Source organism: Sinocyclocheilus grahami, unplaced genomic scaffold (genome assembly GCF_001515645.1).
Source record: "Sinocyclocheilus grahami isolate Dianchi unplaced genomic scaffold, SAMN03320097.WGS_v1.1 scaffold112.1, whole genome shotgun sequence".
Lineage (NCBI taxonomy): Eukaryota > Metazoa > Chordata > Actinopteri > Cypriniformes > Cyprinidae > Sinocyclocheilus > Sinocyclocheilus grahami.
This window is the reverse complement of record NW_015505291.1, coordinates 1,778,826-1,795,299: the sequence shown is the minus strand read 5'-3', so window position 1 is coordinate 1,795,299 and position 16,474 is coordinate 1,778,826. Positions and strand designations below refer to the sequence as shown.

General features: G+C 35.9%; 1 protein-coding gene across 1 annotated transcript in view; it reads right to left on the bottom strand.

Annotated features, from left to right (window-relative positions):
* pigg (phosphatidylinositol glycan anchor biosynthesis class G (EMM blood group)) overlaps positions 1-16,474 on the bottom strand; it is a 136,261-nt gene that overhangs the window by 69,508 nt on the left and 50,279 nt on the right. Inside the window, exon 7 of the mRNA XM_016277489.1 lies at positions 9,903-10,120. Coding sequence (XP_016132975.1) covers positions 9,903-10,120 — 218 coding nt within the window. The remainder of the gene's footprint in view (positions 1-9,902; positions 10,121-16,474) is intronic.

Below are 16,474 nucleotides of genomic sequence, written 5' to 3'. Positions count from 1 at the left end.
ATATATATATACACACACACACACACACACACAGACATACTGCATGATATGACCTCTTCCATAAAAAATCTGTATTATTAATAAATCTCAATGATCGATTTCATATGAGTCATCAAGCAAAACATACTGAGAAACATAACAAAATCCAGAGCATTTTTTTTTCTTGTTGAACATCTTGTTCCACTTTGAAATACTTCGCTTTATATGCTTTGCAAACAATTTTCATGTTGCTTTTAATTGCAGGCCTTCAGTGGTCGAATGAATGAATTTGGTTTTATCCCCCTGAACAACAGCCGCTCCATTTACACCATGAAACCTTTGAAAAGTCACTTGAAAAGTTTCATTTTAGATGTGTATTTGTTGTTGGTTTGACTCTGGGGAGATGCTTTGCTATTAATTTATGTGGAATCAGCCCTCAGGAGACACGCAGAGTCTTACAGGCACCAATGGAATCTAAATGATGTTATTTCATGCGCTTAACCTCAAGAGAAGACGACTTTACACAAGCAGACTTTACAAAGAATCTAGTACCTTGAATAACAAAGAAACACATTCTGTTGGGGAAATATAGAGACTTAAAAAAAAAAAAACATGCACACTTGCATCTGAAGGCTTCATTTGTTGACATTACATTATTTAACACAAACTATTTTAAAAAATCGAAACGTTAATTTCAACATTTACCAATACATTATTACAATCAAAATCTGTTAATGGACCTGAGCTAACATGAACTAACAATCAACAGTTATATTTTTATTAAGTCATGTTAATAAATACTGTAACAAATGAATTGCTCATTATTAGTTCGTTTTAGTTAATGCATTAACTACTGTTAACTAATGGGACCTTACTGTAAAGTGTTACCAAAACATTTATCTTCATAAGCATGTTAACGTCAGTCACTCTTCATAAAGATTCATTTAAAACCAGCACTTGTTTTTCAAAGCTTTATGGAGGAAACATATTATAACACTGTTCATCTGCGGTTGCGCTACCTTTTTTTCAGGCTTGCAGAATTGATGAAATCACCACATTTGATGTATTCTATATGTGCGTGTAAGCTAAAGACCTTTTCCTGCCACAGTTCAACAGTTGTATTTGCTAAGTGCAATCGATTATTGAAGTACTACAGTCTTCAAACGGTCAATACCTCATCCGGTCAATGAGATCTAAAGGACACAGTGTCCACTGGGATGTGGGCCTGGAGAATGTCAGAAGGTTTGAGGGCATCCAGTGGGTCATATGAGATGGAGAAACCCTGGTCTCCTTTCCTCATAGAGGATTGGAAAAGATGTTTATTTGCTGCGGTCAAGTGAATTGTATTTTCTGTTGTATCAGATCCTAAAGTCTTAATAGAGACCATAACTGTATATTTTCAAATGCAGAGCGCCATTTAATTGATCCAAAATACAGTAAAAACAGTAATATTGCGAAATATAATCACAATTTAAAATAACTGTTCTCTATTTGAATTTATTTTAAAATGTAATTTATTCCTGTGATGCAAACCTGAATTTTTAGCAGCCATTACTCCAGTCTTGAATATATAATATTAATATTTTTGTGGAAACTGTGTTACTTTTTTCAGGATCCTTTGATTCTAGAAAGTTCTTTGTAAAATAAATCTTTAGTAACATTCCAAACATCTTTATTGTCACTTCAGTTTAATATGTTCTTGTTGAATGAAAGCATGAATTTCTTTAAAAAAAAGAAATAAATAAATCTTACTGACCCCAAACTTTTGAACAGTAGCGTATGCCATCAATTGCACATTAAATACGGTATCTGACAGATACTAAACAAATAAACAGGCTAAATAACTATAACAAATAAATAACTATAATCTTCCATTGCACATAACTATCATAGTATTTGCAAATAAACTGAGAGCTATGGATTGTGCATAATAACGGAAACATCACTCACGACAGGCGATTTGAAGTCTGACAGTAATTGTGTTTATTCTTGAAGGTGGTGAATTTGTTTCAAAAGCGCTGCTTTGATGGCTGTAGCAGCGCAGCTTTAAAGGGATGAATTTAGAGATGCATCTTCTCAGAGAGGGTTTTAGCGTGCTGACAGTCTAATACCGCATCTACACCGCAAGAGTAGCTGAATTACGTGCTTGCAGTGTAGAGTTTGTCGCGCCACAGTCCTCTAAACATATACAAACCCATCAACCTAACTTTGAAAAGGCAAATGTTGCAAAAAGCAAAACTTTCTCTCAAGATCTAAGCTGTAAAATAATGGTTATGATGTCACAACCATGCGTGCATTAACATAACTCACTAAGGCTGCAATCATTTGAATAAAAATATAGAAAAATCTGTAATATTGTGAAATATTATTACAATTTACAATAACTCTGTTCTATTCGACTATATTTAAAAATGTAATTTATTCCTGTGAATTTTCAGCATCATTACTCCAGTCTTCAGCGTCACATGATCCGTCAGAAATCATTCTAATATGCTGATTTGCTGCCAGTACTTCATTTGAGCCGGATCCTGTTCCGGAAAATGTCAGATTTTGGATTTTTGCGTTCCGGTAATTGTTTTTAAGGGTCCGGCATTAGATCGTGACAGTGCGTGCGTGCATATGAGAGCGAGTGCAGGTTTATGTGTCTATTTGTTTATGGATTGATCCTCAACATATTTTGAGCATGACCAGTCAGCTTTCTTAAGTTCAAACTCGCTCTCATTGATTGGTGCTTACTGCTTATTGTTTTGTGAGCAGCAGAACGTTTGGAGAGTGTAATAATACCAGAAATAATACCAAATAAAGTGAAATATTATAATGTATAAACATTGCTAGTATAGCTCACTCCAAAACAAATCATATAAATGTAACGGTATTCAGAACAGAACAAGAATGAAATAAACATATATAATAAAGAAACCAAAACAAAGTGAAGCTGAAAGTACCAGGCGTTAATTGGGCTCGTGTACCTCTCATTCGGCACAAATCCTAATGTTTCCATATTCGCAATGTATTTGAATGAAACTATTATTTATAATGTAGAGGCATTGTACTTCACGCACGTTCGTATATCGACAGAAATATCCTCTTCACATGAGCAAAAATGTGCTTTGCAAGTGGACCAGTTATACCACAAACTATTTAAATTGAGCAGTGTAATCTTTTTTTGGTTGACTGTATTATTTTGATAATGAACAGACTGCGATGTCAAGTTTGAGTTGCAAATATGTGGTGTGTGTGTGTGTGTGTGTGTGTGTGAGCATGCGAGGCGCCGGCGCGATCGAACAGCTGAAACATAAAATACATAATTGTTGGTCACACAGATAACAGTAAGACATAATTCGAAAGCACAAAGTTTTTACTTTTATTTTTGCACACTCAAAATAACAACAGAACATTTGTGATTTTGTAAAATAAAGCAAGGATGCACGTTTAATTAAAACTGTGACTTAAGTCAGATATTTTTCGCATATTTATACCTATGATTGAATTTTATTTTTATGAAAACAAATTTTGTTATTTTTAACGTATCTTAGATATACATTTACCTAAAATCATCCTGGCAACCCATTTTTGACCAAGGGTTTGAAGCTTGCCCTAGTTAGGTTAATGCAGAAACTTGTGAACGATGCTCTCTTATAATTGTGGCATCACCGTGACGTCATTGAATGTTCTGGGAAAACTTACGTTGTATTTTCAGTGTTGGTCACAGCGCCTTTTAATTGCTGTTTTGGATCCGGCAATTATTCATTTACAAATTAAGCACTGTTTGCTGCTCAACAAACATTTCTGATTACAAAATGATGAAAACTGTTGTGCTGATTCATATTTTTGTGGATTTTATGAAGAACAAAGGTCAGCAAAAAGGCATTCTCGTAGCTTCATAAAATTACGGTTGAATCAATGATGTCACATGGACTCTTTTAACAATGTCTTTACTAAATTTCTGGGCCTTGAACGTGTCAGTTACATTGCTGTCTATGCAGGGTCAGAAAGCTCTCAGATTTCATCAAAAAAATCTTAATTTGTGTTATGAAGATGAACGAAAGTCTGACAGGTTTGGAACGACAGGAGGGTGAATAATTAATGGCAGAATTTTCATTTCTGGGTGAACTATCCCTTTAAAACAGTGCTTAATAGCTACTGGTTAACATTGTTTACCAAAAAGGAATGCTGTTTATCACATATTAATGAAAGATTATGAAATACATAAAACAAACATCTTTACAGGAATAATCTGTACTGATGAAATAACACCGAATTTGTGTTAGGAAAGCAAATAGGGTCAGTTTTGATTTCATGTTGACTTGAGGAAATAAGAAACAGTGGAAATCCAAATCCAAAACTGAAAGGCTGAAGGAATGAACTCCGGAAGTCTCCGAAGGGCTCTCCTGCTATTTCCAACCTCACCAGGCTGGATCTGAACTCTGCCGTGAGGGCTGGCAAGCTCTTTATTGTTAATTACAGAGAAGAGAAGGACTAATTAAGCTCATAATGAGTTGGCAGGGTGAGGGATGTAAATGAGACGAGAGGCCGCAGTCCTTCAAATCCAGACATTGATCCTCCTTCACGCCACTGTAAGACCTCCGAACTCCACTCTCAACTCACATCTCACCACCGTTCACCGTATTATCGGCCGACGGAAGAAAAAGAATGAAACAGAAATATATTAAAACTAAGCTGTATGGAGCGGTTGTGTACCACGGTGCTGATCGTTCAGCCAGCGAACAACTAAAAAAAAAAATCTTTCCACAAATTTACAGTCAACCAGAAAGACAGATATGTTATGAGTGTGCATTAGTGCACAATTTAAAAGTTCTACAAATTGGCTTCACACAAAACATGGTTTCTTGTTTATTGCACTATAATCTTGAGAGAAATGACCTCTACTGTTTTCATGAGTCACGCATCTATTATATAGTTTCTCCTAAATGGAGCAGAATAAAACAGAATGACAAAGGCAGCTGGTCACAGACACCACAGTAAACAACAAACACAAAGCAGTAAACCATTAAACTCTTTACACACGCTTTAAAGCAGTTTAATCCTTTTACAACTCATTTAAGATCAGCAGCTAAATTCCATATTTATCCACAAATCTTTAGCTAATCAAAAAGTAGTTGCACACATTTTTCTATGGCGACAATGGGCCTCATTCATGAAACATGAGCAGAACAAATTTTTGTGTAAATCGTTCGTAAAGCTGTTCTGACGTAAATTTTCAGATTCATGAAAGTGTTCATATTTTCAAAATGTTAGTTGGTTGGTACGAAAGAAATGTACACCTGCTCCTTACCACGTGGAAATGGTGCGTAAAACGTTCTGTGTTCAATTTGGCAAACTGATGACACTGAATTTTGATGCACTGCCATCATAATATTTTACAAATTCGTTTGCTCGTGTGTGTTTTTTTTTGGTAGCTGAGAGTTGATAAACTGTTTAGCTTTGGGTAAAACGCAGTGCTTGTCATTGTCACTTTTTACCCAGCCTTCCGTCCAATCAATGGAGGAGGGGCAGGACAAATATGAGGCTACACCGACCAATCATCCTACTTGTGCAACAACTGCACAACAATAGAGAAGTTAATATTGCTGGTTACTGCATTTTTATATTCAGTAATATTCTTCAAAATGAGATGCTAGTAATATGTTACTGCCATGGATATTTCAAATCATAGCAACCAAAGCACGTCTCAGCTGAAAAAACGCTGTGCCACCAAAGCGTTCTCAAGCGCCACAAGTTGGTCGTTTTAAGAAGAGCGCCTGACATTTTTCAGCTGGCTAAAAACACTTTGGTGGACACACGTTATTGAATATTTATTGTTAGGCATATGGCCTATTAGTCTTTTTTGCATTTATGCAATATACTGGAGCCAAACCTGAGAAAGTAGACCAGAATATTCCACTGCGTTCCTGGAGTAGCTGTAATTCATAGGCAATATACTGTAAATAAATAATGTATATTTGAATGAGTAATGGCAAATGAAACATACAGTACCGTTCAAATGTTTGGGGCTAGTAAGATTCTTGTGTTGAAAGATCTTGTGTTGATCACAAGTGACAATGTTACAAAAGATTTCTATGTTAAATAAATGCTGCTCTTCTAATTAAAGGTGCTGTATGTACGTTTTTGACTCTACTAAAGCATAACAATATTTGGAATTTGAACTGCAATACCTAGTTCAATCCTATATACAGCACCTTTAAAGCCGGGCTCACACTACAGGAGTTTTAAAATCCCAACCGATTATGAAATCTGGTTGCAGCACACACATAAGGAGAATCTTTGCAGATTATCTTCTCTCAAATCTTAAACATGCACACACTACAAGATTTGAACATCATGGCGCATCACACACTGCAAGATATTATTAAGATTATCATGCCAGAGGGAGCGCCTCACGTGATCGCCTCGTGACCAGGGGCGTGTCTACGTGGTGGCCAGGGGTGGCACCGGCCCCCCCTGAAATCTGGCTGGCCACTCCAGGTGCCCCCCCCCACCAGATATCTTGCGATAGGCTTGTTTTTAGTAAATTTCTAACTGCATCTGGCAGTGGCGGATACTGGCATGTGTAGGCAGCTGCCTTTGGCCGCTTTCTTCTCTTCTTTGTACTTAATTTTAAGCGGTTTCTATAGTGTGATCTTAATGACAAATGTCGAGAGCGTATAATGTTACGCGATCCATGTAATGCGTGAGCAAGAATCTCACCGCAAGAATCCGCACGTGGATTCCTTCACTCATACAAAACTGGACGTGTGCTTTTAACTATACATAGTTTTTTTTTATTTCATGAATTGGCTCTGCTCTCGCGCAGATATTGCGTGTACGCACTCAAACGTTGTCATCGCATCACTGATCACCAGAAGAGCTTTTTTTGTTGGTGATAACCAAGAATGTGGGTAACCAAGGTGAAGAGTAGCCTATAGGCTTTTCTTACTAAATGGAAGCAAACTGGTTATAGTCAGCCTTCTCTAGTTATTTAATTATTTAATACTTATTTTAGTTAAGTGCTTAAATTGTAAATATGCATTTATTAAATTATTTTATTTAGTGCATTTGTATTTTGTTGTTTTTGTAGGCTATACAATAAAAGCGTACCAACCAGAAATAATCACTGAGGGTGCTTCTGACATTAGTGAGGGTGCTCTAGTCTTAATGCACATTTTCACATATTTTGTCCCATCTGTTGCTATGGTTATCACTATGTCAATCACTACTACTTCGAGAGCGAATCCAGCATAAATATGCAGATGTCATTCCCGAAACTTTGCAACGTGAGTGTTGTCGAAAACCAAAGTTCTAAATTTTAAATGGATTATTCCCTAAAGCTCGCAAAGAGCGCTGCTTTTTTAACCACTAAAAACTGTCACTCTTAGTTCATCGTGATCTCACAAAGTTCTGTTATGACCAATGAATCTCACACTGTGCAATTAATATATTATTAACATCGTCGTGTAAACACTCTGTATGTTATAATGAAAGGATTTGATTGTGATCAGCACAGAACAAAAACTGGTGTGTGTCGCAGCCATTAGGTAAACCAGCATACATTCATGAGGATGATGCAAGTGTTTTAACTTGAGTAAAGCCCCCAGACCCCCTGCTCATGACTCCACCTGTCACCCCATACACGTTCAAAACTGAGGCGATTTCACTCCAGCGCTTCTCGTTCTCCTTACGGTTGTGATACGTTTTCGACACATTATACAGACAGTCGTGTTACTACTACATCAAGAAGCAGTTTCCTCCGTCTTCACTATCCAATGGAGCCTTACAGCAGCTGTTTTGCGGTCGCGCATCGGCTATCGTGAAAGTACTGACATAATCATATAGCCGTCATCATCCCGATTTCAATCCTAAATATCAAACATGTTTGATATGATCGGGGCGGCCCCGATTTGTGTGCGAGCAGATCGGGAGGTGCAAGAGTCGATCGGTGAACACCTCACGTTATCAGATAATCCGCGCCGAACATCGGGAGCGATCGAGGGGCTCGACAAGATTTTTGCTTTGATTCTTGGAAGGGGGAAATCAGGGCTAAATCGGGCTAAAAATCCTGTAGTGTGAGCCAGGCTTAAAGAATCCTGAAAAAATGTATCGCAGTTTCTCTTCATCATAAAATCACAATTTCCAAAAAATATTAGGCAGCACAACTGTTTTCAACATTGATAATAATACATGTTTCTTGAGCAGCAAATCAGCATACAGTTTCTCTTCATCATAAAATCACAATTTCCCAAAAATATTAGGCAGCACAACTGTTTTCAACATTGATAATAATACATGTTTCTTGAGCAGCAAATCAGCATAGTAATAAAATTTCAAAATATTACTGTTTTTACTGTATTTTTTATATCAAATAAATGCAGCCTTGGTGAGCAGCAGAGACTTTTTTCAGAAATGCAGTATTTTTTAGATAATCCGACTTAAAGGTGACATATCATGAAAATCGGACTTTTCCAGGTTTTAAGAGCTATAATCAGGTCTCCGGTGTATCTACCAACCAAGGAAACGTGAAAAAGGTTAACCCATAGCCCTGTTTTGGGAAGCCTTTTTCTGCAAGAGTCTGAGAAAACGAGCATGTCAGATTTCGCTCTTTAACATTAATGCACTCATATAATGCAGAAACGCTCAAGCAAGCAAAATGTGCAATGCGTGCACGTAGTTGTACTGATGCAGAATGAGAGGACAGTAGTACAGCCTAGCGCATTTCACACAGGCTGCTAGATTCACTTTAGCCAGAAAGTCGTGTATGCCCAAGGTTGAAAATAAATTATGTTTATAGTGAATGCCCCTATGAATGGTTTTATTTTTACGTAGTAAACATCCTTAACTCCATTCTGCTGTCTGTTGTTGGTGTTTCTTTGTCTGAATATGGCACTTATCACATGTTGTGTGGTATCGGCGTTTGGTATCGGGGCATTTTAAGGAGTACGAGTACAAGAGCGCAGTATCGGTGCATCCCTAATGTTTATGTGTAATGATGCAGCTCTATTCTGGAAAAGAGGGCGGTGAACAGCAGCTCATTTGCATTTAAAGAGACAGGCATGAAAAACGGCGTGTTTCTGCTTCCACTCAAAATAGGCATTTTCAAAATGATATAATAAACGATCTGTGATTGGTATTTTGAGCTGAAACTTTAGAGACACATTCTGGGGAAACCAGAGACTTATATTACATATTGTAAAAAGGGGCATAATATCCCTCCTTTAATGTATGAATGAACTTGAACTAAAATCATATAGCACATATTATGTGCTCAAATTGAAAACAATGCATTATAAAATTCAGTAAATTAGCACAAGTTGCTAAATAAAAAAAAACATTTATTTATATAAATAAACATGTATATAAACATTTATTTTACACTAGCTGACATACTTTTGAAATGTATTTAACAAATTTATTTGAATCAAAATTCCCTTACAAATACTGGGGAAAAAAAGAAACTATACACATTGTCTCTGTAAAAGGCTGCCAGAAGATTCTGAAAGAGATTTAACTTGCTAAATAATTAATTTTCTTATCACTAGTTAAAACTGCTTTCACGTGTAATTTAGTGACACATAACATACACCTTACAAATTCACTTTGCACCAAGAAATTAGTATTATGAAGTGTTAAATGCTTCAGTTTCTGCTATGACTGCAAGTGATAGACGTGGAGGAGCACATGTTCGAATCTGACGAGGATCTGCCAAAACCTGCCTGAATATAGATGTGAAATTACGATAGCTGAAGCAAAACCTGCCTGTTAAAAATGTGAAATACTTTAGGAATGAATCAGACTGACCTTTACAGCCAGAACCTTGAATAAAGTTTAGTTTGAGTAGACGGCATACTTAATGTGATGTGAACAAAACCAGACTGCGAGTGATGCTAAAACAGCCTCGTGTGGTGTCTTCAGGATTGCACGGATCTCACCTGCAGAATGAAGATCATGCCCATGATCATGGAGTACATGTCGTATTTGCCCAGCTGTTTGCTCAGAGCTGAACTCATGGCCTTCAGGGCCTCCAGATACTGTTTGAGAACCTTCTTGCCCATGTTACTCAGAACCTCTGATGTGTTTCCATCCACATAGAGCGTCATCCAGCTTCCGTGAGACTTCTCTGCCACGCGAAACTGCTCGTAACCATCCTCTGTAACAGAGAGAGACGTGAAGGTATACATGAAAAACGTTACAGACATGAAGAATGACAGAGATGAAACCAGAACGCAAGAAAGAGAATGACTTTAACTTAGTTAACTGCCTTGCTGTCTACCTATATAGGCAACTACTTTCAAAGGCATTTTGCTGAGCTGAAACCTTGCAACTGACTGATCTGAAATGCTCTACATGACTGCTAGTTAAATTAAATTAAATTCAAAAAGCCGTAATAACTACCTTACAAAAAGAGTCAGTTTATCTATTGTTGTATATTGTTTTATCCATTGTTTAACAAGACTGTAAGCAATGAAATATGAGAAAATAACATTTTAAACATAGCGGCAACCTTCCAGTCTCTCTTGTGAAACCAACACGGAAGTGACTAAAACTGTAATTCATGGACTGGCCGCTAGAGGCTGGCCTTAAAAGGGAGTCAGTCCCATAGACTCCCATGTTAAAATGCCCAACTTTACAGCAGAAACAAATATGTTTACAGCCTGGTACAAAAAGTGGTTTTGGTCTATATAGCAAATTTTGCCCTTCATGACAACTGTGAGGGGAGTGAATTTTGTTATAACTCATCCGTTTAAATTATATTAAGCCTTACAGTTCTGCATAATTAAAGACGTGGCCACTTGAGTGACAGGTGGATTGCCGCTGCTGTCACTGCCGTCGAGCTAGGTGGGCGTGGTTTCAGCAACCAGCTCCCGCCTCTTTGCCCATTTTTGATTATCCAGGAGTGACGCGCTGCCAATATGGTGACGGCTGGCTCCGCCCACTTTGAGCTTCAAAAACACTCTTCAGAAACCTACGGGTGACATTGTTTTATACAGTCTATGTTTTAAACTAAATTAAATTAAAAATGTAATTAAACAATAACGTAAATACAAACTAAATAAATCATAAAATTACAATAAATTACAATTTTTAAATTACATTTTAAATTAAATAAAAAATATAAAATAGATACAAATGAAATAAAATATAAAAATAAACTAATAAATAAATAAGTACATAAATAAAATCTAATGTAAAAATCCTTAAAATTACAATTGATTTATCTCCTGCTAGCTATTGTTTTTTCTTATTATTTTGCAAGCCTGTAAGTAGCAAAATCAGTGAGAAAACAGTCACTTTTAAATTAAATTAAATGACACAATAAATAAACAAACAAACAAACAAATAAATAAATAAATAAGCCTTACAATTACAATCAGTTTATCTATTGTTATCTATTATTTAGCAAGCCTGCAATCAGTAAAATCAGTGAGGAAAAAAAGATAATTGTAATAATAAAAACAACAATAATAATAATAATCATCATAAATAAAAACAAATAAATTGTAAAACCTCTAATAAAAATGTACAATTATAATGTAAGCAGCAAAATCAGTGAGAAAAAAAGACAATTTAAATTAAATTAAATGAAATCAATTAATAAAACAAAGCTATTATATTTAGCTATTATTTAGCAAGCCTGTATAGGCAGCAAAATCACTGAGAAAAAATATTTTCACTGAGAAAAAAATTCATTTTAAAATAAATTAAAACAATTAATAACAAAATAAATGCAAATAAAATAAAAACAATTTTTAAATCTAAAACTTCGAATAAAAATTCTTATGATTACAATCGGTTTATCTATTGTTATCTATTATTTTACCTATTATTTAGCAAGCCTGTAATCAGTAAAATCAGAAAGGAAAAACAAAAATTTAGACAATTTATTTTACTGAGCCTACTGCAATTGCAGGATTGCCTTCTCATCAAAGAATAAATGTGATGCTGATCTCATAAGAAGGTGTTTAAAATAACATTTATCTTTCAGAACAGCCTTCACATACAATGCCTTGAAACGCTCACTAGGATTTGAACAGAGCCACGGTGTTATGAAGACACCATGAGAAAGCTGTTGCATAAGAATCAGGTCTCTGCTGGCTGTGTTTTAAAGCAGACAGACACTAAGGGCCTTCACAGCGGGATCTCAGAGGGAGCTAACAGGCACGTCTGCCTCATACCGCCCAGATGCTTCACTACAGGACACCTCCGTCTCGCTCTGTGCCTCTCTCTTTCTAACGTGTCTCTCCCCATCTCTGAGCTCTGATTCTCCATAGAACTGATGCTGTGTAGAATAACACAGATACATTTTGTTTGTGTCGCATACTTGGGTCAAGTGTGTTTTCTGTTGTGTGCGAGTGCAATTTAAAACGCATTAGGCATGAACGGCTGACTTCTACAGTCTTGCAGCTCAACTACTGACACAGACAAACAGTTTGTTCAGCAAGTCAGTTCATGTTAAAGAGTCAACATGGTAAAAATCAGTTTGGAATAACAATGACACAAATTTTAAGGAAACTATCGCCTCCTTGTTTGTCATTAAACACATGTTAAGTATGCAAAACCAACTTCACGCTGGCCAAGCATGTGTTGTCTGCATACTTAATGTACATCTCTGGTTTAACATATGCAAGCTCACACTCTTCAAATCATGCAAAAACACACAAACATGTCCATGAACACACACAGGCTGCATTTGTATATGTATAACACATTAAAAGCATGCACTTAATATTGCATCTATGAATGAACTTAAATATATAGACAATTTATCTTAAAAAAGTCCATAAACACACATAGGCTGCATTGCAATTTGCATACTAAAACCATGCACTTAAAACTGTATCTTTATTAGGGATGTCGATTTAGGGCCAGTTTTACTAAACAGGGCAAATTAGCGCAAGAGCGCAATTCCAAAACAATGCCGATGGGCATGGAAATTTCTGCGGGTGATTTACTAACAATGCGCAAATTAAAGAACACAGACACAACATCTCATTTACATATCGACCAAAGCAACATACCAAGCGTAGGGGTGGGCGATATGGCAAAAATATAATATCACGATTTTTTTCTTTAGGAATATCACGATTCTTTGTCATGTTGATTTTACTATTTTGCAAGTTGTCTGAGCATTACAGCCAAACTCATTTCCCTATTATAAAGACAAAGCCTATCACGGTAACAAAAATATTTTAAAAAGTATGGCAGATATTTAGGCCAAAGTGGTCGAAAATAAAAATCTTTGTCATTATTTTATATTTGTTATAAAAAAATGAGAACAAAGATACACATTACAAATACACATAATATACAAATAAAACAAACATTGTTTTATTTTCAGGTAAAATAGGTGTATTTAGCAGGAGCATTCAAGAAACTGAATCAACAAATATAAAAATAAAACACTATATAGATTGATTCCTATTAAAGCAACTGTATTAACGTTTTTTAAATCAAGAGTGGTGAGTGATTTTCCTCTTTGTGTTTTGGTGTTTTATTAGCAAAAATAAAAAGTGTTTTATTTTTATACTGAACCATCATTTACTCACTCAAAAGTTGCTTTAAACCTTAATGAGTTTCTTTCTTCTGCTGAACATAAATGTTATGTTGAAGAATGTGAATAAGTTGCTGGTCCACAGCGACTTCCATAGTATTTTTTTTTCCTACTAACTAATTCAATGTGGACCAGCAACTGTGGTTACCCACATTCTTCCAAATATCTTATTTTGTGTTCAGCCCAAGAAAGAAATTAATATAGGTTTTCAGGGTGATCTATCCCTTTAATGACAGTCAGCAGCATACTTAGTACTGTCCCTTTAAAAAATGAGAACAAAGATACACATTACAAATACACATAATATACAAATAAAACAAACATTGTTTTATTTTCAGGTAAAATAGGTGTATTTAGCAGGAGCATTCAAGAAACTGAATCAACAAATATAAAAATAAAACACTATATAGATTGATTCCTATTAAAGCAACTGTATTAACGTTTTTTAAATCAAGAGTGGTGAGTGATTTTCCTCTTTGTGTTTTGGTGTTTTATTAGCAAAAATAAAAAGTGTTTTATTTTTATACTGAACCATCATTTACTCACTCAAAAGTTGCTTTAAACCTTAATGAGTTTCTTTCTTCTGCTGAACATAAATGTTATGTTGAAGAATGTGAATAAGTTGCTGGTCCACAGCGACTTCCATAGTATTTTTTTTTCCTACTAACTAATTCAATGTGGACCAGCAACTGTGGTTACCCACATTCTTCCAAATATCTTATTTTGTGTTCAGCCCAAGAAAGAAATTAATATAGGTTTTCAGGGTGATCTATCCCTTTAATGACAGTCAGCAGCATACTTAGTACTGTCCCTTTAAGAGCTGCGCGCATTTAATATACAGGCACGCATCCGTTTCTCTCTTAATGGTTTACTTTCATTTTAGACATAACCAACTACGTCTATACATATACCTTGTGTGTTTTAACAGTATTAATGCAAAATGTAACTTAGTTCAGTAATCAGGCGCTGTTTGACAGAGTTTTTAGTGTGCGCGCTTCGGGTGTACATATGCTCAGAAAAAGCGCACATCAGAACAGCATGTGAATGAAACGTTTAACCGGCAAGGCTTTAAAGCAGATGCAAATAATGTACTTTTGTGACGGCAAATAAGTGCAGTGTACCGTGAGAGTAACTCTACCGCTGAGTTTACATCGTTTACGCTTTTATTTGAATGAAAACAACGTATCCGCGTGGCGCAGCTGACACAAAACAGCATACTCAATTTACGTTCAGTGGATACTCTCCAAAATGGCGCTAGGGTGACGTGGAGGAGACAAATTGTTGAATAAAGTCGTTTTTTTTTTCTTTTGCGCACAAAAAGTATTCTCTTAGCTTTGTAAAATTATGGTTGAACCCCTGATGTCACATGGATTATTTTACCGATCTTCTTGCTATGTTTTTGGGCCTTGATCGTGTAAGGACCCTTGCTGTATATGGGAGGGTCAGAGAGCTCTCAGATTCCATAAAAATATCTTAATTTGTGTTCCGAAGATGAACAGAGGTCATACGGGTTTGGAACAACATGAGGGTGAGTAATTAATGACAACATTTTCATATTTGGGTGAACTATCCCTTTAACACTGATGCGAATGTATGTCGCGTTGTACATTATATTGATACGGCGGCGCCAGAACTGCAGCTGATAGAATGTGCGCTATAGCACGATACTATGATATTTCTTCAAAAGCAGATAGTGAGACATTTTTATCGTCCACAATCAAAAATTGTCCTATTGCACACCCATAACCAAGCGCAGCTCAAATTAGTATAGTCGCGAATAAACAATAAAGAAATAAAGAAGCCACAGTACGTTGAAAAAAACCAGAGGCCAAAAAATGAAGGTTTGCTAGAAGTTTTTATAGACATGGTATTGCGTGACTCCTAGTTGAGTTCAAAGTCATCTTTTATTTCCTGAAGCAAATTAAAAATAACATGGCTTGGCAAACGATATGTTCGGAAAATGTGGTGTTCTGGCATTCAAAATAATACGCCTACGTGTGAAAAATCCTCTCCCTTCTATCATGTTCTCACTCTCTGTTCTCTGCGGTGCTTCCTCTAGCAACAATAATTTCAGCCATTTCAAGCGCAAAATTATTTAAAACATGCTTTTTTGGGGCGTTAAATAATGGCGCAAATGGCAGTAATTTGATGAGTGAAAACGTTAGTAAAATGCGTTGCGTGATTCATTTGAATATTCTCCTCATAACTTTTGTGTCTGAAAGGGAAACTCCTAAAAATGCATATTCAATAAGGTCAGGCGCAAAAATAACTTTATCCACACCTTTTCAGCGCTAAGTCGTCACTGCGCGTCTTTAGTAAAACCTGACAGAACAATTTTAACACCAAAAGATGGTTTGCGCTGGTAAGGGCTGTTAGTAAAACTGGCCCTTAATGTGCTAATTTGGTGCGATTTATTCTGGAAAAAATAATGCATTCATTAACGCATTTAACACACTGTATCCTGGGCCAGACATGTATGTCGTCCATGTACGTCATCTCACACTGTAAGCAGTCGCTGACGAACATGATGCATGACGACAACTGACTGTGTAATGTAGCCTATGAGTAGCCTATTGTTTTCTCTCAATTGTGAGTTTATATCTCACAATTCTGACTTTTTTCTTCAGAATTGTGTTATATAACTAGTATACAAATTGGGACACACCTAGTCTCTTCCTATATTCTAGAATGAATCAGCTGTTTGAAGGAATCGGTTGAATGAATGACTCTCTTTTTTAGGACAGTGGCATATCTCCACCTACTGGTGGTTTTAGTTTCATATTTTAATTTTTTTAATCATAAATTTCAATATTATTTTATTGTAAACCCATGCAAATTCAATTCATGCAACCTCGTGTTTCATGTGTAAATTATACCTAAATGCCAATTCAGATACAGCTTCTCAAAAAAAAAAGAGAACAACAACTTCTAATTTTAGAACAAAGGCTAATT